At 37.3% G+C, this 22,269-nt stretch overlaps 3 protein-coding genes across 3 annotated transcripts; 2 read left to right on the top strand and 1 right to left on the bottom strand.

The window, feature by feature from the left end:
- Positions 1-2,016: 2,016 nt before the first annotated feature.
- LOC129299598 (uncharacterized) lies at positions 2,017-2,823 on the bottom strand (the record flags this gene model as incomplete). The annotated part of the gene is made up of 2 exons (XM_054938079.1): positions 2,522-2,823; positions 2,017-2,389 (listed from the first exon to the last, which is right to left on the bottom strand). Coding segments are annotated over exons 1-2 (675 nt in total), but the record flags the coding sequence as incomplete, so codon positions are not given.
- A 1,903-nt stretch (positions 2,824-4,726) lies between these two features.
- Positions 4,727-7,791, top strand: LOC129299597 (BTB/POZ domain and ankyrin repeat-containing protein NOOT2-like). The gene is made up of 2 exons (XM_054938078.1): positions 4,727-5,491; positions 6,396-7,791. Exons 1-2 carry the CDS (start codon positions 5,030-5,032, stop codon positions 7,359-7,361), a joined length of 1,428 nt encoding a protein of 475 aa, XP_054794053.1. The 5' UTR covers positions 4,727-5,029; the 3' UTR covers positions 7,362-7,791.
- A 12,767-nt stretch (positions 7,792-20,558) lies between these two features.
- Positions 20,559-22,263, top strand: LOC129299599 (lycopene beta cyclase, chloroplastic-like; the record flags this gene model as incomplete). The annotated part of the gene is given in 5 exon segments (XM_054938080.1): positions 20,559-20,757; positions 20,921-21,947; positions 21,950-22,057; positions 22,060-22,166; positions 22,168-22,263. Coding segments are annotated over 4 exon segments (1,236 nt in total), but the record flags the coding sequence as incomplete, so codon positions are not given.
- Positions 22,264-22,269: the final 6 nt, after the last annotated feature.

Here is a 22,269-nt window from a genome sequence, read left to right as displayed (position 1 = left end):
TGCTTTTTTAATTGCACACTCGAATCATAAGGAATACTCAGAGGAGCATCTTCAAGATGTCCAAACTTTCTGAGAATTTTCTCAACATAATGTTCTTGAGAAAGCAAGATTCCATTTTCATTCCTTATAATTTTTACACCCAAGATTACCTTGGCTTCATCCATATCTTTCATATCAAAATTTAAAGAAAGAAAATTTTTTGTTTCATTAACAACACACATACTAGAGCCAAAAATCAGCATATCATCCACATATAAGTATATAATCACACATTCATCATTCACAAACTTTGTATAAACACATCTTTCTACTTCAACAGTAGAAAATCTACCAGTTGTCAAAACTTGATCAAATTTCTCATGCCATTGCCTAGGCACTTGTTTTAAACCATACAAAGACTTTACAAGTTTACAAACTTTATTTTCTTACCCAGGAATCACACATCCCTCAGGCTGTACCATGTAAATTTCTTCTTCTAAATCACCATTTAAAAAAGTTGTTTTAACATCCATTTGGTGAACAAAAAGTTTGTAAATTGAAGCCAAAGCAATAAGAACTCTTATAGAAGAGATTCTAGTCACAGGAGAAAATGTGTCAAAATAATCTATATTTTCTTTTTGAGTAAAACCCTAGGCCACAAGCCTTGCTTTATACTTATCAATTGAACCGTCTGGAAAATATTTTTTCTTAAAAATTCATTTACACCCAATAGCCTTAGCTCCTTGGGGCAAATCTGATAAAACCCAAGTTTTATTTTTCCTGAAAGAATCAATTTCAATTTCAATTGCTTCTTTCCAAAATTTGGCATCAGGAGAAGAAATAGCTTCATAAAAATTTAACGGTTCATCTTGTACTAGATAAGTGTAAAAGTCATCTCCAAAACTTGTTTTTTTCCTTTGCCTTTTACTTTTCCTTAAAACCAAATCCTCGTTAAAATTTTGTTCAAACTCTGAATTCTCAACAGGTTTAGAAACATGCTTAATTTTTAAAGGAAAAATATGTTCAAAGAATTCAGCATCCTTAGTCTCTATAATTGTATTTTGGTCTAAAACATCACTTTTTAAAACTAAAAAGCGATACGCTTCACTTTGTTCAGCATACCCAATAAACATATAATTAGAAGTTTTAGAGCCAATTTTCCTCTTTTTAGGATCAGGCAATAAAACTTTTGCAAGACACCCCCACACTTTCAAATATTTTAAGTTTGGGGTAAACTCTTTCCATAACTCATAAGGTATTTTCTTTGATTTCTTATGAGGTATCCTATTTTGTAAAAAACATGCAGATAAAATAGCTTCACCCCACAAATTATCAGGGGCAGAAGAACTCACAAGCAAAGCATTTATCATTTCTTTTAATGTTCTATTTTTTCTTTCTGCAACACCATTAGACTCGGGAGAATAAGGAGGTGTTACCTCATGTATAATTCCTTCTTTTTCACAAAAATCATTTAACAAAATATATTCTCCTCCTCTATCCGATCTAACCCTTTTAATTCTTTTGTTTAACTGATTCTCAACCTTTACTTTATATAACAAAAATTTTTCAAAAGCCTCATCTTTGTTTCTTAACAAGTATACTTTAGTATATCTTGAAAAATCATCAATAAAAGTGATATAATATTTTTTTACCACCTCTAGTCATGGTTTGTTTTAAGTCACCTAAATCTGTGTGAATTAAAGATAGTAATTCAGATTTTCTTTGATTAGAAAAATGAGGTTTTTTACTTTGTTTAGTTTCTGCACATACTTCACATTTTCCAAAATCTCTATTTTTAATTTCAAAAAGTAGTCCAAGTTGTCGCATCCTATTTATATAACCTTTACTAGCGTGACCTAGTCTAGCATGCCACAGATCAAAGGAATCAACCATATAAACAGGAATATATTCAGAAGATTCAGTCTTATTCATTTCATCAACATTTAGAACAAACAGTGCCTGATTACAATACCCTTTGCCTACAAACACATTATTTTTTGTCATTACAATCTTGTCAGATTCAAATGACACTTTAACCCCAGCTTTCCCTAAAAGAGCAACTGACACTAAGTTAGCTCTAACTTCAGGCACATGCAGAACATCATTCAGAGCCAGAGTCTTTTCTGATGTGAGCTTTAAGACCACTTTTCCTTTTCCTTGAACTTTAGCAGTTCGGGAATCAGTAAGGTAAACATGGTCTTCCCCTTCCTTTACAGGATTATAGGTGATAAACATCTCTTGGCTCGCACATATGTGCCTGGTAGCCCCGGAGTCTACCACCCATTTCTTCATATCAGAAATTAAGAGAGCTTGTGACACCACTGCAGCAATGATGTCATCATCATTGTCACCATCTCGTTGTACCAAATTTACATTTGGCTTCCGAGTCTTATCACAGTTTGCTCTCTTCCTACACTGTGCTGCATAGTGTCCTGGTTTACCACAGACAAAACAGTCTCCTTTCTTTTTGAAAGAGGGGTTAGAAGCATTGGGTTTGTAATCAGATTTCTTATTCTTCTTGTCTTTAGTTTTAGAATCATACCTCTTATTGTAAGGCTTTGTCTCCACCAGGTTGGCTTTGGATGTCATTTCTTTGGTTCGAACTGCACGTATTGCCTTGCGGTTGGTGTCTTTGATGATGATGTGAGTGATCAAATCGGTCAAGGATAGCTGCTTTTGTTTATGTTTCAGCTGCTGTTTGTAGTTAGACCATGATTCTGGCAGCTTCTCAATCAATATCCCAGCAACGAACTCATCTGGAAGGTTGATGTTTTCAGCACGAAGCTCCTCCAATAGCTTATGATGTTCATTGATTTGCTCCTTGACATCTTTGTTCTCGGTCATCTCCCATTTGTAGTAGTTGCCCACAACAAACTTTTATTTGTCGGCATCCTCAGCAGTGTACCTTGTCACCAGGGACTCCCATATCTTACAAGCTTCCTTGTAGACACAGTAGACATCGAACAAATCATTAGATAAAGTGCTAATGATAGTGTGTCGGCATACCTTGTTTGCATGAGTCCATGCAACTCGCTGGGCTTGATCAGCATCAGCAGGAGGCTCGGATTGAGCAAGAGCAGCAGCCACACCATGCATGTCAAGGACGGTGAAGACACGTTCTTGCCAGCGTTTGAAGTTCCGGCCATCAAAGACTTCTATTTTTGATATGTCCGGGAACGGCCTCGGTAGGGGGACGGCAACAGCGGCAGGGACGTACTGACCTCCAGCCGATCCACTTGGCACACCTTTGTGAGTGACATTTTCAGCACTGTTGGTCGCCATTAAGCTGAATAGTTCTTAAGATTGTTGAGGTGACCGGCAGAAATGCGAACAGGAAGGTACGGGTTGCTCGAGTCGTGCTTGGAAGGACACTGTCCTTAAGAACTATTCCGGCACACCATCAGACGACCGGCAGTTCCCCAAGATTAAACAAGCACTTCCTCGGTGGAACGAGGGAACAGAACAATCGAAAACAAATGCACAAACGAAAACAGATGGAGGAGAGAACATTGAGCAGTCAAGAGACTCCGCACCGCTATGTCTGTATAGCCCGAAGGTGGACAAGAACGTTGGAGGGTTACCACCGAATTAAAGGCTCAGTAAATAATTATTTATTTTGTAAAAATAATCCGGTAAAAGGAATCCATTATCTCTTGAACTCACGTGCGGGGGGGTGAATCGGCTGATTTCAACTGCGATTGCCCTGAGTTGGCCTGTCTCATGTGCGCGAGGCCACTTCTCCTTCAAGCCCATTTTACTAGTCCACTTCATTCCTTAGTATATATACATTAGGAGATTCCTTCCTTTAGTCAATGTGGGACTTTGACACACACACACACACTTTTGACACACATACAACAATTAATGTGAAATATAAATGATACTTATCCTTTCAAAAAAATATAAAACATTTTTAATCAAGTTTCTCCTTAATAAAGTAATTATTTTTTCATGTTCACTACTTAATAAAGTATTTTATTTTAAAATAAACATAAAATAATTTATTTATTGTTAACAAGTAATAATTACACATTAAATTAAATATTAAAAATATCTTATATTTTTTAACTGTAAAAGTATAAAAAGCCAATTGATTGGTAGTATGACTTCAAAGATCACAGCCTAATGCGAGGAAAATATTATTGGACAACTATTGTATAAAAAAAATTCTAATATTATAGCAAAGAAATTTTTGCATTGACCGTTTGACACAATACATGTTATTATTTATGCTTTGTTCAATAAATACCATTTATAATGTCACACATAATAAATAATTTATTTATTTATTTTATTGATCGCAGATATATTTTTTTAATATTAAAAATAATTTTGTTTAAGACACATTTGAATATTAAATATGAATACTTTTTTAAATAAAAATTTAAATTTTATTGTACTTGTGGTCTGTATAAATTATTGACGTATGCTGATATTATATAGATAGAGATACTCGTCAATCAATAGTCACACTGTTTTGGTCCAAACATTGTATTAGCTAATTTGTCCCAGCTACACAGCAGTCTAAATATCCTCCATCAATATTTGTATACTCCTCATCCGCCTCTCTGTGTACGTGTCTCTACATACACAGTTCTTTGCTTATGTGGATGTTATAAGTAGACAAGGTAAATATATTACTATAATAACAAGAAAATGAATTGTGGCATTTTTTAAAATTCAATCCTGGAATTCTTTTATAAACCCACAGCCGCCCAGAACAACCACCCAAATTGCTCTGTCTGTATCTCTCCACCCTCCGCGCTCTCACTCTCTCTCAAAATATCTATCGATACGCAGCACACAAACCCACGGCCACACCCCTCCATTCGCTCAGAGAATCCCATCAAAACAACATCACAGTAAGTACCATCATCATCGACCAAATGAACCCAACCTTCTTTCTCTTCTCACTATTTCAATCCACTCACTTCGCTTAATCTCTCCCTCTCTGTGTCTCCCTCTCACTCTCTGTCCCTATCCTCCACTGTTTCTTTCTCTCAGCTTTGATTTCTCTCCCTTGATCATCAACCCTGAAGTAGCTCCCACCATGTCCCTCGAAGATTCTCTAAGATCTCTGTCGCTGGACTTCCTCAACCTTCTCATCAACGGCCAAGCCTTCAGTGACGTCACCTTCAGCGTTGAGGGTCGTCTTGTCCACGCTCATCGATGCATCCTCGCTGCTCGGAGCCTCTTCTTCAGGAAATTCTTCTGTGCCCCGGACCCTCCGTCGGGACTGGACCTGGCCGGCTCCCGGGTCAACTCTTCCGCTTCCGGCCCAAGGCCCGGGATCATTCCGGTTAACTCGGTCGGGTACGAAGTGTTCTTGTTGCTTCTTCAGTTCCTGTACAGCGGACAAGTGTCTATTGTGCCCCAGAAGCACGAGCCCCGGCCTAATTGTGGCGAGCGAGGATGCTGGCACACGCATTGCACCTCCGCCGTTGATCTTGCTCTCGACACTCTTGCCGCCGCCAGATCTTTTGGTGTTGAACAGCTTGCATTGCTCACCCAGGTGAACCTTCTTTCTCGTCACCTGTATCATCCTCACTGTTTCACTCTGCCATTTTTCTCTGGTTAGGGTGACCAGTCGTATGTTTGCTGGTCTAGGGAATTTCAACAATTACCGGTTCCGATTTTTGGAAACTGAGAAGGGGATATTATTATTAAGCCTTTTCACAAAAAAGTAAATAAATCTTGTGGGTAATTCTATTATCTCATGAAGAAGTGGGTAGGATTTCAGTTCGGTTTGTGTTTAATCATTCTCCATAATTAGGAGCGTGGTTGGTTGTATGGTCTCTCACTTTCCTAGCTGGGTGCTTTTGCCTGTCAGGCTTTTGTAAGTATCTCTCAGTTCTCTTTCTGTTCCTCTCTATAATTCAACAATCCTCCCGTCCGCTCATGCCTTCGATTCCCATCGCTAAAGACGCAGTTTTTAGTTTTTCATAGCTGCTGCTCCTTTTGTTTTCTTGGGGAATATCTTTTCACGTATCAATTTCCTTTGACTTCATCCTGTGTAATTAAATTAAAGCGCTCACACAATTACTACGATGTCCCTTGGTTTTGTGTGCCTTGATGAAGTTTCTCGTATTGGATTGTTTCTCTAGCCGACACATACCCGCTATAATGCATAACAAAAGAGCTTCTAAATTTAGATCATTGTATCCACTCCTGTCTTTCACAGTAAGCACATCAAATCTGTCACTCAAACGCGATCCCTTTCCTCATTAGGATTTGGGACTGGGAAAGGGAACAAGAGACAGCAAAAAGGCTAACGTAATTTTAGCGAACGTGTCATCAAATTTGTTGTCTCCCCTCGAATCTTTTCTTTCTTCTTACATGAATGAACATTTTAAAGGCTCGGAATGCAAATTCTCTTACCCACATTTTGATTTGCTTGTTTGGGAAATAAACAACAGAAACAGTTAACGAGTATGGTAGAGAAGGCGTCCATCGAAGATGTAATGAAAGTGCTGGTAGCATCGAGAAAGCAAGACATGCACCAGCTGTGGGCCACTTGCTCCCACCTTGTTGCCAAGTCAGGTCTCCCACCTGAAGTGCTCGCCAAACACCTTCCCATAGACGTCGTTGCGAAGATCGAAGAGATTCGTCTCAAATCCTCCTTCACTCGCCGCTCTCTATTGCCCTATCACCACCCAGACATCCGCGTCGCCGACCTTGAGGACCAGAAAATCCGGCGAATGAAAAGAGCGCTGGACTCTTCCGATGTGGAGCTTGTGAAGCTCATGGTAATGGGGGAGGGCCTGAATCTAGACGAAGCATTGGCCTTGCACTACGCCGTAGAGAATTGCAGCCGAGAAGTGGTGAAAGCATTGCTGGAGCTGGGTGCGGCCGATGTCAACTATCCGGCCGGGCCTGCGGGGAAAAGCCCGCTCCACATTGCATCGGAGATGGTATCGCCGGACATGGTTGCAGTGCTCTTGGACCATCACGCCGATCCGAATGTCCGCACCGTCGATGGCGTGACCCCGCTTGACATTCTCAGAACCCTAACTTCGGATTTCCTGTTCAAAGGGGCCGTGCCTGGGCTAACCCACATCGAACCCAACAAGCTGAGGCTATGCTTGGAGCTGGTTCAATCGGCGGCCCTCGTGATTTCTCGTGAAGAAGGAAATGCCAATCCTCCCACATCGGCGGCCATATATCCCCCGCTGAGTGAAGATCATAGCAGCGGTAGCAGCAGCAACCTGAACCTGGATTCGAGGCTGGTTTATCTGAATCTAGGTGCGGCGGCTTCGGGTCAAATAGTTTCCAGATTGGACGGAGATGACGATAGCCACAGGGATCCCATGAACCGTCATGGCTCGCATCGAGTTGGATGTGACCCAACAATGTACCACCACCATCACTCGCATGATTTCTAGCTATAACCTGAGAATGATAGTTCAAAAACAATCTACTCATAGATACGAACTTAGAATTTAGTTGCCAACCATGGATGTGAATAGAAGAGAGAGAAGACACCAGTGGATGGACGATGATAGATGGGTCGTAGAAATTTTCTTCGATTGTCAGTTGAAGGATTCACCGGGTCACTAGCCTTTCGGCTCGCTGGTCTATGCGGGCCGTTTTTTATTTGTTGGTGGGGTTTTTTTTTTTTTTGTAGGCATTTGAATGGTCAGAATTCAGGGATTGATGTTTTTTTAAGTGGGAAACGAAAGAGGGTGCGACGGAGACGACGAGACGCAGGTCAATCATCGCCAATCCTTCGCCTGTCAAGTCCTTACTTTGTATTTACTGATTACTGATCCCTAGCTCAGCTAATTTCACGGCCAATTTATTGTCTTCTTTTTATTTCTTTTTTTTTGTCCCCCTCATAGCCCAAATTATTTACTACATCTCTTTTACTTTCTGCTTGGGGAGGGCTTTCTACTTTCTTTGCATATTTTTGTTTTCCTTTTTTGGTTAATTTTTATGGGTTATCTTGAATACAATTATTTGCCTATTATTATTATTATTATTATTATTATTATGTTAATTAATAATTGATAGTAAATCTTTGATATCTTCTGTCCCTCTCTGTTCTTCCCACCTAGTCATGTTTTCTTTTCCACCCTTCCAGCGTTATATTTAGGTCAGGAAGGACTTTGAATGCATTGGCTATTGTTTTGGGGTGAATATTTAATTGGAAATCATGTGGCTGTGGACAAATTGATTGGTTGTCTTGTATGAATGCAACAATGAGTGTGACCACACATGACTAGTTAAAATATTGGCACCATCTCCTTCCATGTAATCCTCTTTTTTGTCCCCCTTGGCCTTTTAGGTCCCTTCCCGGAGAAAAAACTTGCAGCCAAATGCCTCAAGCCCTATTATATATTTCTAATCAACAATTCTATTTTTATCGCCCTTTTTATATTTGGTCTAAATTCATCGGATGTTGGTCAGTGTCTCACTGAAGATTCCTGCACAATCTCTATTTCCTGCATGCACATTTATCAGGAAGGGCTTTAACATGCTCATCGTCTCCGGCTTTCTTAAATTGATTTATATTCCTTATATAAAATTTCAGCAATAAAAGTTGGAATCCTCTCGTACAACGAACTGTGTAGGCATTTATGATTAAAAACATTTAGTTATACGTACCCATCTGGTTGAGATCTTTTCATCTCTCTATTACCTCTCTGTTTTTTTTTTTAACTAAATATATCGCAATTACTATATATTTCTCCAAAAATCGATCTGTGTTCCTTCCGCGATCTTTTTAAATGATAGGAGTATTGGTGGGCATTTTGGCAAGGTACATGTCCTCAATTTGATCTTGACCCTTTTATATTGCTGAAACTCGCCTTTAATTTGTTGAAATTTATTTTTATTGCTGGTTTTTAACTAATTAAATGTGTAACACTTTGTGTTTCTGACTGTCAATTCTGCATATCATCTTAAGTTGACACGATCTGTTGGCTATTTCATGAACAGTTGATAAACACTATGACTACCATGATTATTATTCGATGAAATTTCAGATATGTCACTTTAAGTTTTAATAGATCATAGGCGACTTAGAAAATTCCTTGTATTCTTTTTTTTTAATTATTAAATGAAAAAAAAATTCGAATGTTATTCGCGCGTGTCTGTATAAGCTAAACCTTTCTTCATTCATATAAATAAATTACACAAGTTGCATGTTTCAAGAAAAAAAATTCTATATGACCTTTTACATGTTTTTTATAAAAAAAAATTGTTGGAGAGTTTAATTATGATAGAATGAAAAAGATATAATGGATAAAGTAAAAATTTACGCTGCGAACGGCGATGTGAAATGATTGTTTGATGCACCTTTTTGGTTATGATATATGTGATATCAGAGCAAGGAACTTTTATTAATGTCATCCTGTTATAACATTAGCAAGAATCAAAATCACTACATGCAGACCGAATATCTTCAAAGTATGAAAAGTAGTAAATGAGACATAGCTACAATAAAAGAATTTCACTTGATTTCACTCAAAAAATATGGTGTGGGTGTGTGTGTGAGAGAGAGAAGGAGGGGGGGGGGGAGTACGTTATGCCATTTACTCCTTTAATTAATTATAACAAAAGAGTTTTATAATTTTTTAAAAAATAATGATCAGACAATCTTTTTTATAGGAAAATAAAAACATACTGAAATTAATAAATACTAGTCATAGTAATGGTGATGTATAATTATAGGTGTTGTATATTAGCTAGCTTGTTGATGCATTCTATTGCCCCCGAAAGACACATAATTCGGTCACCGAATTGCACTTCATTGCATTAAAATGTGAAACAGATCTTAATATCTTTTTTATATTCTTTTATTCTAGTCTCTTGATGAGGTTGAATGCCGCTGCATATATACATGAGGGTTGTCGGCATTTCATGCTGAACAAATTGCCCAGTGTTTTACGCAGTGAACAAATAATGTTGGAGAAAGTGGAGAGGAGGCAAGTGCCGTGATGTGCATCTGATTTGCGATCGTGCCTTTTGACCCTAGTTTTTATAGGCAAATTTGTAAGGTGCTTTTAATTTCTCATATGCTTGTCTTCTTCACTTCTATTATGTGCTTTCTCTAAAATGTTTTGGATTCTTTCCCTTGTTCTCGAACGCTTGATTCAAAAACATGGACACACACACAAATATATCATCACATCATGTTTGCATATTCTTAATTTAGTGCTCGTGGCTAGGCTTTGAATTTGTGCATAAACTGCGCTTCCATTCTTAACAATTGAAATAGTTATAGCTACTGCATGTTGATTAAGATTTTCTCTCTTCTTTTTTCCCGACGATATGCAATGGAAAACCCACACCAGAGGCTACGTTGCAGCAGGAATTTCATCTGGATTTCCTCTCTGTTCTTCTATCTCGGCGTATTTAGTACTCTGTCTTTTAACCGCTAAAACTAATCAAATTTATTTAATGGAGTTTCCATCAACCTATTGACGAAGAAAATGACAGCAACCAAGGACCTAAAATAAGTAACTGATAGCGGCTTGGTGTTGCCCATTTATGCCTCGTGAGTACGCCCAGGACGGTCACCCAAAGTTGTGGCACGCATTGAAAGCATATCTTGCTGGGCGATTAAATTTTTGGTCTATCAAAATTTGCCTCCTCTTCCGACAACAGCATATAATGGGAATTTCATAACTTTTTTACGTTTCTCATCCCACCTAGCAAAAGATGTGGCTTCCCACTTCCACTAGCTAGCTATGTATGTGCCTCCTTTCCTATGTTCAATAATTCTCCGTTGAAACGGTCTGGAAGACTTGTGTTCGTTTCGTTTGGTTGATACGGGCAGGAGTTCAATTAATTGCATTCATGGCGCGGAAATGGTCTTCTCAACAAATTTTGATTGAGAACCTAGTTGTGCTACTGTGCTGAATTAAGGAATTGTTGCTAGGCCAATATAACGTCACTTGCTTCTTTTATACATTTTATTTATCGCTAATTAAAATCAAATTCATAACTTGACATTGATCAAGAAACACAACTTGGAATCGATAACCTTGAACACGCATTGTCACGTTACATCACCTGTTGGAATATATTTTTTCTATCATAAATTATAAAATATTTTTGGTGGAATTGCAACGCCTCCCAATATATATAACACTTCAATAAAAATAAAATTTCATTAATAATATTTATTTTATATTATTCATTTTATATATTATTTCTCTTTAATATCCTTTCAAGAATAAAGTATTAAAAATAAAGGATATTTTTAAAAGTTTATATTTTTTACTTCAAAAAATAAAAATATTAAATATATTTAATGAATTTTATTGGTAAGTATGATTTTATTTAAAAGTGTTTTATAATTTGAGATGAAGGGAGTATTAGCAAAGAATTAACTCAATTGTTTATTTTAGCATAACCTATAAAGCAAAGCTGTATTTTATATTTCAGATCAATAGAATGTGCATTTGATTTTCAGTTCATATGTAACAAAAGTCTATGAGAAGGATTCAACTATTTGTTGAATTTGATTTAAATATACTTTTGAAAGTTACCTATATAAATCTTTGCTTAGAAAAACACAAATATTTCTCTTCATGTTAGTTAATGTTATATAGATACGTCAACTCTTTTTTTCTTATATAGATACGTCAACTCTTTTTTTCCAAAAAAAAAAAACAATTATTACTTATTATTTTTGTTTAAAAAATATCAATATCATGCTTGACTTTTAGCCCCTGTACATTTTGAATGAAAGTATATGAAATTTATAAATAAAAAATATAAGACTAATTGTGGTATTTGAAGGATAATTAGTGTGTGCGTGTGTGGGCATAGCATTACCTTGCAGTTTAATTATATATGAATCTGTAACCTCCACATGAAGCTGTGCTGGGCATCACTGTCTGTTCCCATGTATCTCCGTCATTACCTGTAACTGGTGGGTTTTATTCGTGTCATATAAATGAACTAGGAATAAAATAATTAAGAGTGAAACAGTACAGTGATTGAAGTGACAAGGGGGGAAGGTTTAACGAGGAATTCATTATTGATGGAACAAATTAAAGGCAAATAAATGAGGGGAAGAAGGACAGCGTGTGGGTACCACTTTGGGGTGGAAAAAACAAAAGAGAAAATCTGCATTTTGATGTGTCTACAGTAGTCGAGAAATTAAAATAAACGATAATGAGGGAGAAATGTGGCGGAGAACACGAGAGAGAGTGGACCTTCCAAACACAGTAGTAGAAGTTGTCACTTGGCTCTTGTCTTCCTGAATCTGTAAGAAAGCAGCAGTTGTGTGTGTGTTTGTTTGTGTATGAAGCATGCATGCATGCACAGTAACTGCTAGTGACTCGCAGATCTAATAATCAACAGGTCATAATAAATACGTATTAATTACACATTAAATGACGGTGTTGGTTATACATTCGGTGTTTTCGAAGGAATCAAGCATCTGCAACTGCAAGTATCGGATTGCTCAATGGTCAATCCTGTGTTGCTGGATCAGCAAAGGTGGCAAGAATGAACATTAAATATTATTATTAGTTTTAATTTTGATTCGAGAAAGGGGGTGGGGGCATGACAATTCGCTGCAAAGCAAAGCATCTGTTTGGTGAGTCAGGGAAGTGCACGCGTGCATGCTCTCCCGGGTGACACACAGACACGAACAGACACTCCCACAGCAGCATATAACCTGTCTCACATCCTACATACGCAATATATTTTCCCTTTCTTTAAAAACATTCCTCTCTCAACACACTACTGTTCATATATGCATCAAAACTACACATCCCAAACAAAAATATAGGAATATGCTATCCATAAACATGGACCAACTTGGAGTGCGTGTAATACCATGACATGAGTTGAGGGATCTTCCGGTCAGCGCACAGCGTCCGGAGAGTCCTCATAAGGGCTGGGGATGGGAGCGAGAATTGAGAACTGTAGAAGATTTTGCCAAGGAAAGAGTGAAGCGTGTCATAGAGCTGGGTGGGCCACCATGTCTCTATGATTATTGTACTACTTTATCTGACTTTCATTAAAAGGCTACCAATATCATAACTCCACCTCTCTACTTACTCGAACCGTGTTTGGGATGATGTTGGCCGCCTTAAAAACACATTTCTCGAATGAAAAATATGGTATATGCAGTGTTGTTAATATTCTTCACATGCCAGTGCCAGATAATGTATTAAATAATTTTTTTCATGAGCAATCAGTATTTGCTGTAATGAGTATACTAATAATAATAGATATGCTTTTGATGGGGAGCTGTAGCACTGTATAATTGCTGGCAAGGAATTCTCCATATTTATTCAAAAGCATCTCGTCACGTGATCATGATGGGGAACAAAGACTGCCAGTTCTTTTATTCGCCCTCTTGTCTTTCTGTTTTGTATTCGGTGGACTGGTCAAATTCTCCCCACAACATTACGAGAGGCTGGTAATTAAGGGCTAACGTATTAGAGTAGTGCCCAGCCTCATATTTTGTTTATTCAAACCAACTTCACCTCTTGCGTTCCGTACGAGAGGGCTATCTCTCTTTCCTCTCCCCCCCCCCAACAAAAAAAAAAGAGAAAAAAAATTTCTCCCTGTGCGTGTCTTGTTGGTACTTTATTTTTCTTGTTCACATATATTGTGTTGAACAAATGCTACATCTGGTAAAGACGGGAATTGAAATTTCTTGGGCTTCATGACGGCGAGCTTGTTGAGTTGGGCCTCATATGTGTCACACAAAACTCGCCAACCTGGTGATCGGGAATATTGTATTTCTTGAAGGGGGCCGATTGGTCATAAACATTTAGATTTACATCCACCCATAAAGAATTGAAATTATCAATTCCTGAAAGTAAAAAATTCTGAACCGCCCAACTTGGTCCGAATATTTAATTATTATAACGCAATTCACACTATTTTTGCCCGGTTTAAGTAATTTGTTTCTTTGACTAATGTAATGCTCCGTATTTCAAGGAAAGGGGATCAGTTGTAAGTTGTAACTGCTCGACGCAACGAATGTGAAGCACTGCCATTTTCATTCACTTACCATATTGCTCGCGGGCCGGACGCCCAAGTGAATTTATGATTCGACCGAGCCCATTTAGGGTGGAGATCCGTTTTACCCGATACAATAGACGCCTCCTTCTTGTCATTCGGAACCCAAACGAACAGTGTCAATTGAATTTTCTCCGCAGGTTTACTTTTGAAAAGTTTTCCCTGTTTATTTTGCTACAAGCTTTGCAAGGTAAAAAGTCCAGCCTTGTAGGGCCCAAGCCCAATATATATTTTTTTGATAAATAAAAAACAATCAAAACAAACAGCAAATAAAAACTAAAACTCCTCCATGAATGAAGGAATAGAGTCACCAGCCACTACGTGAAGACCCATGGGGAGAGATAAGGCACGTTTCGCTAAGGAATCAGCTTCTAAGTTGAACTCCCTTCCGATGCATCTCATATCAACCTGCCAATCTCTTTGAAGTATTTGTTGAATTTCAGCAATAAGCTCTCGATTTTCATGAAGGTCGTAATTATTGGCTCTTAACAAAGACAATGCTTCATGACAATCACTGTGGATTCTTACATGCTTGGTTTTGATATCCCAAGCACGCTTTAGGCCCATATAACAAGCCCATAATTCTACCGTCAGATTATCCCCCTTCTCTAAACGAAGCATGAAAGCTTCAATGATATTCCCTTTGGTATCCTTAACTAGACCTCCACAACCCTTAGAATTCGTAGTAGCTGTAAAAGACCCATCAACATAAATAAAGAGCTCATCAGTAGCTAAGACAGTCATATCCACCTGATTATTAGGATGAATGCCAGCAATAGATGTATTTTGTAAACGACAGTTAGCCTCGTTGATGCAGTTAAGGATAACAGTAGCTTGTGCGATGACATTCACTATAGTTGATCTTCGTCCCTCAAAAACTCTCATTCCTACGTTTCCATATTGCCCAACACAGAACAGCAAACAAATCACACCACTTGAAATTATTAACTATTACCTGAATCTTGAGATTCATCTTGCACCATTCACGTAAGTCTGTGGTAAAGAAAGCCTGTCTTTGAGAAGGGCGTAATAATTTCATCCACACTTCCGTAGCTTCAGGGCACTGTCTCATCACATGTAGAGTGTCTTCAAACTCCTCAGGACAACAACTACACCATGGTTGATTATCCAAATGACGGTCAAAGCAAGATTTATTAGTAAGGATACGATCATGACTCATGAGCCAAAGGAAGGATCTACATCACTGAGGCACTCGAAGCTTCCAAATCTTGGCCCACATCTGATCAGGGCAATCATAACTATCTATCAATGAATCATAAGTAGAACGAACTGTAAAAATACCATGCTTCTCAGGTTTCCATCTAACAACTTTCTCATTCGCTTGGTTGGTTATAAGTTCTAACTTTGCTTCAACTTTCTCCCAATTGTTTCTCAAACCTCTCCAGAACTGAGATCCGGGGAGAGTCTTATTCACTTGTGGAATTAGCTCCCTTCCACATTTATATTTACTTCTAATAACTCTAGCCCATAAAGCCTCCTTGTTATGTATAAGGCCCCATCCTGCTTTCATCATAAAGGCTTTATTCTGAAGATGTGCATGTCATAAACCTAGTCCACCATTTATTTTTGGTTTACACACTTCATCCCACGCTACAAGATGAATCTTTTTCCTTTCTCTTGTTGAGCCCCAGAGAAAACCTCGAGAACATTTATGAATCTCCTCACAAGTACTCACAGGTAGATGAGCAGTTTGCATACAATAAAGAGGAATAGTACTCAACACAGACTTTGTTAAGGTTGTTCGTCCTGCAAAGGAAATAGAAGTTGCTTCCAACTAGATAGTCGCTGTTTCATTTTATCCACCACAAATTGATAAGTATTATTGATCACACGATTATGATGGAGAGGGACTCCAAGATATTTATCCAAATCCGTCGTACGGTTAAATTCAAGAAGGTCACTAAGCTGCTGTGCTCTATTATGATTCACATTCCTAGAGAAAAACACCCTAGTTTTAGAGTGGCTTACCTTTTGTCCGGACATTGCATAGAAACGATCCAGACATTGTCTAATCACCTGTACTTGGTCCAAAGTTGCTTTCACAAAAATAACCAGATCATCAGCAAAGAAAAGATGGAAGAGAAGAGGACCATCTTTTTTTAAGCGAATGGGTCTCTAATTACCTTTAACAATCTCTTCTTGTATCAGATGAGCAAGCTTTTCAATACATAAAACAAAAAGATAAGGAGAAAGAGGATCTCCTTAACGAAGACCTCTAGTCGGTTTAAATTTTTTTGTTTTACTTCCCTCCCATAAGAGTTGCATCTTAGAAGATCTTACACATTACTGAATAACCTCAACCAGCTTAATTGGCAAATTAATCTCCTCCAAGCATGAAATAAGAAAATCCCAATTAACTCTGTCATAGGCTTTTTCAAGATCAATCTTAATCGCCATAAAGCCTTTCTTTCCTTTCATATTACGCATAGAATGAATAACTTCCTGAGATATTATGATATTATCTGAGCTAGTTCTTCCTGGAATAAAACCTCATTGATTAGGAGCAATAATAGTAAGGAGGAGAGATTTAACTCTATTAGCAATAACCTTAGTCACAACTTTGTAAATAATATTACAAAGGCTGAAAGGCCGGAAATCACGAATGGACTCAGGATGTTCCTTCTTAGGAATGAGAATAAGTAACGTCCCATTAATCTTATGGACAAGAGACGGATTGTTGAAAATACGCTGAACCATATTTATAACAGAATTACCAATAAACTTCCATTGGCTTTGAAAGAAAAGCGCATTTAAACCATCTGGTCCCAGAGATTTCAAAGGCCCCATACTAAAAAAAGCATTCTTAATTTCCTCATCACAAAAATTACTACCCAGCTCATGTAAAGAGCCATTATCTATGCAAGGGAAAGAAATAGAGCAAGGGATGAAATTACCTGTAGTAAGAGCAGAATCTTCATAGAAAAGGTTCTTAAAGAAAGACAAAGCTATATTCTTGATTTCCTCATAATCATACGTCTACTCACCATTGTCATTTTGAATGGCCTCAATTATATTCCTCTTCCTTCTAGCATTAGCTCGAGCATGAAAGTATTTAGAGTTTCTATCTCCCAAAATAAACCATTCACATTTAGCTTTTTGAGCTGAAAGTAGATTTTCCTGGAGAATAACTTCTTCAAGTTCCTGCCAAAGATTCTTCTGAAGACACTCAAGAGAGTCCGCATTATAGCATCTCCCAATATATATTTTTGGGCTTGAATAACACACAATGTCACGAGTGATTATTTCAATTAGAATGTCAAGCCCGAGTACATTCCAAGAAATCAAAATTTGGTAGCTGATAGACTAGCTAAAGAGGCTATGATCGTATCTTTTTTTCATACAGTGTTCCTTCTCATTTAAGGGATTTAGTACTTAAATGATGGCATGGGATCCCTGCTTTCCTTCTTGCCAATATATATATATATATATATTGGGATGGATCAAGTTTATTTAGACCACACTTATTGAAATTGAGTTTAAAATATTTAAATATATAAAAAATTTTATAATTAAGTCTGACTCTAATATTCTTAAGTTATGGCTTATTCAAGATAGCCCAAATATTTAAAACTTTTTAAAATTACTTCTTTTTCTTATTTTTTAATCAATTTTAATTTTATCTTAAAAATTAAATTTTTCGAACAATATAAATACAATAACACACATTAAAATACATAATATAAATCATAAAAATTACATCATCAATATTAATAATAAAGTTTGAAATTTTAATTATAATATAATAAAATAAATTTTAACTAAAAATACTAACAAAATCAAAATAAATCTTGGGAAGTTAAAATCTTAGCCTTACTTGATCAACACTTACCTCTCATAGGATGCAGACCCTCTTCTTGTTGTCGCTGTTGTTTTTCAAACGAGAAATGCATTTGGAAAATCAAATAGTTAGATTCATGATTGTGTCCTCTGGTTCTTTCATTTGTTTAACCATCGGTCGTGCTATTTGCAAGCAAGTCACATCTCAACAACTTTTTTTGTTTTTTTTATTCATCTCTCTTGTGATCACCTTTCCATTATCATTTCGCCTCCTTTTCTTTAAACTGTGTGTTCTATCCTCCGCATTTTATCAGCTTCTCCCTAGATTTACCCATACCCCTTCTTTCTCTCTTCTTCAAGGCAGCCATGGGAGATGGGATCCAGCTCTCCTACATTTTGATTCCCTCTCTTCCCCCTCCCCCCACCCCACTCATAAATCCCGAACTGATAAATTCAGCAAATCCACAAAGACTCGGCGAGGAAAGAGGAGCATAGCCAAGCGAAGACACCCATCACTCTGTTTCTTGGACTCGCCGATTATCTCGTTGTGCCGACCATCGCCATTTGCCGATGAGGGGAGTAGGAGAAGCTGCTGAACCGAAGGGTGAAGGTGAGAGAGGCGAGAAGGGTTTTTGTCTTTTTGAGACACGTACGAGAGACTGCGAGAGAGACCTGAGGAGCTGAGTCTGACTCTGTTATTTTAGTTGAATTTAATTCTTTAAAAAAGGATGCGGGAGGCCCGAAATTTGTCGGGCTTAAGCCCGAAATATAAGAATTGTTTTTTAAAATACTAAATCTGTGTTTAAGATTTTTCAAGCTGGCCCGACAAGACAATCCGAATGACCGCCTCTTAATTTTCAATATTTAATTTGGGCTGGCTGATGTAATGGGATGCCAACCCTTTGCCTTTTCTTGGGTATAGGGAGGGCAAAATGCATACTGTGACTTGTTTTTTTTTTTTTTCAAAAAAGACAACATCGACTCCTCTAACTATTCTTTTTCACTTTATGAAAACACGAAGCCCAAACTGATTCCTATTACTACCCGCAGGCCCAAGACGATCAGATCCATCACAAGCATGTTGCGCAGCTCAGGTGGAATCTGAGGTGAACACATGCAACAGCAAGACCGTACTTGGCCTAGACATGATCAGTAGGATCGTGCAAAAATTCTTCAATTTCATATGGTTTGATCCAATTCAAAACAAATTCAATTCTATTCGATTCAGATAAAAATTAGTCTTTTAGGATTAAAAAAATCAAAAAAATTATATTCTTTTTCAGGTTGGATTGAATAAAAAATTGAGCATCCCTCATCCGGTCTTATAAATTTATTTAATATAATTATAATTAATTTATTAATTATCATTATAATAAGTTAATTTGTGATAATAATTAGTATTTTTTTTTGTTTTATACTTGTGAAGTCATAAATAATGAGAAAAAATTTAGCACTGATCAACTTCAATCTTCTCTTTTTATTAGTGAAATTTGTTATTAACTTGTGTAATAGATTTTAAATATGTTAAATGTTGTTTAATGTTTTTAAAAGTTGTTTAATTTAAATAATTCATATTGTAATTAAATTTTTTTTGTTGTTATTGAAAATTGTTGTGAATTTATGATTGTTATTATTGTAATAAATTTTATATGACTATAAATAATTTTATTATGTTAATTGAATTTATTATGTTAAAATAAATTGTCATCTTCTTCTAGATGAAAAAAAATAAAATACTGGACAAAACTGGAATTAATTTTTTAATCTTATTAAATCAGTACAGTCCTATTTAACTTTAAATTATATTAAAATAAGATTGAATTATTTAACTCAACTTTTTTTATAAAAACAGATTTCAGGTTAGTCTTTTGTGCAGCTTTAATCATCAGCTTTGTTGGCATCACGCCTCGAGCGATGAAGCTTCTTTTTCAGTCCCTGCCAATTCGAGCCTCCAACGTTTCAGTTGAATGTATAACACGCGATGAAGCTTCTACAGATAGCTAGAAAGGCAGGAAGAAAAAAGACTTAAGGATGAGTCTCATGTTTCGATGAGTAAATTAATTTTCAGTGACAATAATATATATATATATATATATACATATATATATATATATATATATGTATATATAATTGAATTACAGACTTGTCAATTGTCAGTTGTTTGCACCAAACATGAGCAAAGCATAAGCCGAATAAACAGAAGATAAAATAATTCATTCATAGTGCTGATCATTGGGGTGGCACTCAATTCAGGTATTATTTGAATTAAATTTAAAATATTTTACTATATGAAAAAACTCATAACCAAACTTAACCTTGATGCCTTTGCCTTTTGGACTAACGTAAATATCAAAATTATTAAATATTATTTTACTTTATTTTTTAATTTCAATTTTTATTTTAAAAAAATAATTTTTTAATTTTTATAGTATTTATTAATAATAAAAATTTTTAAATATTCGGCTAAGCCTATATAATTCAAACTTGACCCTTATTTTTTAGGTTTATTTAAAAGGTTTGAATAAACTCAAAATAATTGTTTTTTAAACTTTCGAGCTTAATTTTATTTTTATCTAATTTAACCCACCCAATTAACGTCCCTAACAATTCAAATAGGGGAAGGGAAGGGTCAAAGGGAAAACGTTTGCCTACAACGCCGATAATATGATTGCCGTTGTTATCTAGACCACCGGCTAGTTGACATCTGGCCAATCCAACATGTGGTGGCCACTCGGCATCATCCAAAAGCAAGTAGAAAACTTTGTTATATGATAATTAATAAAAATAGAATTTCTCAGTTCTTGCGCCTTGAGGTAACCCCACCTCAATTTGTCCCTGACGCCTAGCCACTCGAGCTTTACCATTACCAGAGACTCCTCCCCTGCGAGATTGGATCTGGTGAGCCACCACATCCCTCCACTACCCCCTCCTTACCCTTCCACGAGTCGCAGCTGCCATGATTCTTTTGCTTTCCTTCTCTCCTCTCTGGTAAGCCATTCACTCAATCTCGCTGCTTAATGCACTAATTAATTCCCTTCTCAATATTGTTGCCGCTTTCCGTGATTCTGCTTTCCCTGAAAATATTGTTGTCAAGAATTTCTGATTAATTATAGCTCGATTTTGTGCTTTTTTATTTTCGCTTCCATTATAGCTACATCTAGTTGGCGCGAATCCACTTTTGGCCCCAGATGGTGTGCTAGGTGCTCTGCGGTGGTTGATTTAGGATAAGGATTTCCGGTGATATTTCGTGCTTATGGATACTTTGCTTAAAACACCTAACAACCTTGAATTTCTGCTTCCACTTCACGGTTATTCAGAAAAATTGAGTAATCCTGCCTCCTCGAAGTTCCAGAACCAGGAGCTGAGATTTTTCCCCAAGAAATCACACGTGAAATGGGTTAGTTCTTGTACGAGGGCTAGTAGTAGTGCTCTTTTGGAGCTTGTTCCCGAAGTTAAGAAGGAAACTCTGGATTTTGAACTTCCTCTGTATGACTCGTCGAAGGGCATCGTGGTGGACCTCGCTGTCGTGGGAGGAGGCCCTGCTGGGCTTGCAGTTGCGCAGCAAGTTTCTGAGGCTGGTCTTTCAGTTTGCGCTATTGACCCAAATCCCAGATTGATTTGGCCCAACAATTATGGTGTCTGGGTAGATGAATTTGAAGCTATGGACTTACTTGATTGCCTTGACACTACTTGGTCTGGTGCTGTTGTTTTCATTGATGAACAAACGAAGAAGGATCTAGATAGACCTTATGGGAGGGTCAACAGGAAGCAGTTAAAGTCAAAGATGTTGCAGAAATGTATTTCAAACGGTGTTAAGTTTCATCAAGCTAAAGTTGTTAAGGTAATTCACGAGGAGTCCAAGTCTGTGTTGATATGTAATGATGGTGTCACTGTTCAGGCTGCTGTGGTTCTTGATGCAACCGGCTTCTCAAGATGTCTCGTTCAGTATGATAAACCGTATAATCCAGGTTACCAAGTCGCATATGGAATTTTAGCTGAGGTTGATGAGCACCCTTTTGACGTAGATAAAATGGTCTTCATGGACTGGAGAGAGTCACATCTGGATGGTAACGTGGAGCTGAAAGAGAGAAATAGCAGAATACCTACTTTTCTGTATGCAATGCCCTTCTCATCCACCAGGATCTTTCTTGAAGAAACTTCTTTAGTTGCTCGGCCAGGTTACAAATGGCTGATATCCAGGAAAGAATGGTCGCTCGATTGAAACATTTGGGCATTAAAGTGAAAAGCATTGAAGAAGATGAACACTGTGTCATTCCCATGGGTGGCCCCCCCCTGTTCTTCCCCAAAGGGTGGTTGGAATCGGTGGTACGGCCGGGATGGTGCATCCTTCAACTGGATATATGGTAGCTAGGACCCTAGCCACGGCACCAATGTTGCTGCTACTCCATTGTTCAGTCTCTTGGTTCCGATAGTAGCCTTTCAGGAGCTGAACTATCTGCGCAAGTGTGGAGGGATTTATGGCCAATCCAAAGAAGGAGA

Source organism: Prosopis cineraria, unplaced genomic scaffold (assembly GCF_029017545.1).
Source record: "Prosopis cineraria cultivar Desert tree isolate PC_DT_omini unplaced genomic scaffold, ASM2901754v1 PC1225, whole genome shotgun sequence".
Taxonomy (NCBI): Eukaryota; Viridiplantae; Streptophyta; class Magnoliopsida; order Fabales; family Fabaceae; genus Prosopis; species Prosopis cineraria.
The sequence above is the reverse complement of the archived record's forward strand: the minus strand, read 5'-3'. Positions and strand labels throughout refer to the sequence as shown.

Bases quoted from the DNA above. Each gene is read 5' to 3' on its own strand.
- LOC129299597 (XM_054938078.1), top strand. From the start codon at position 5,030: ATGTCCCTCGAAGATTCTCTAAGATCTCTGTCGCTGGACTTCCTCAAC. The intron at 5,492-6,395 runs GTGAACCTTCTT...AATAAACAACAG, and splicing joins AGCTTGCATTGCTCACCCAG to AAACAGTTAACGAGTATGGT.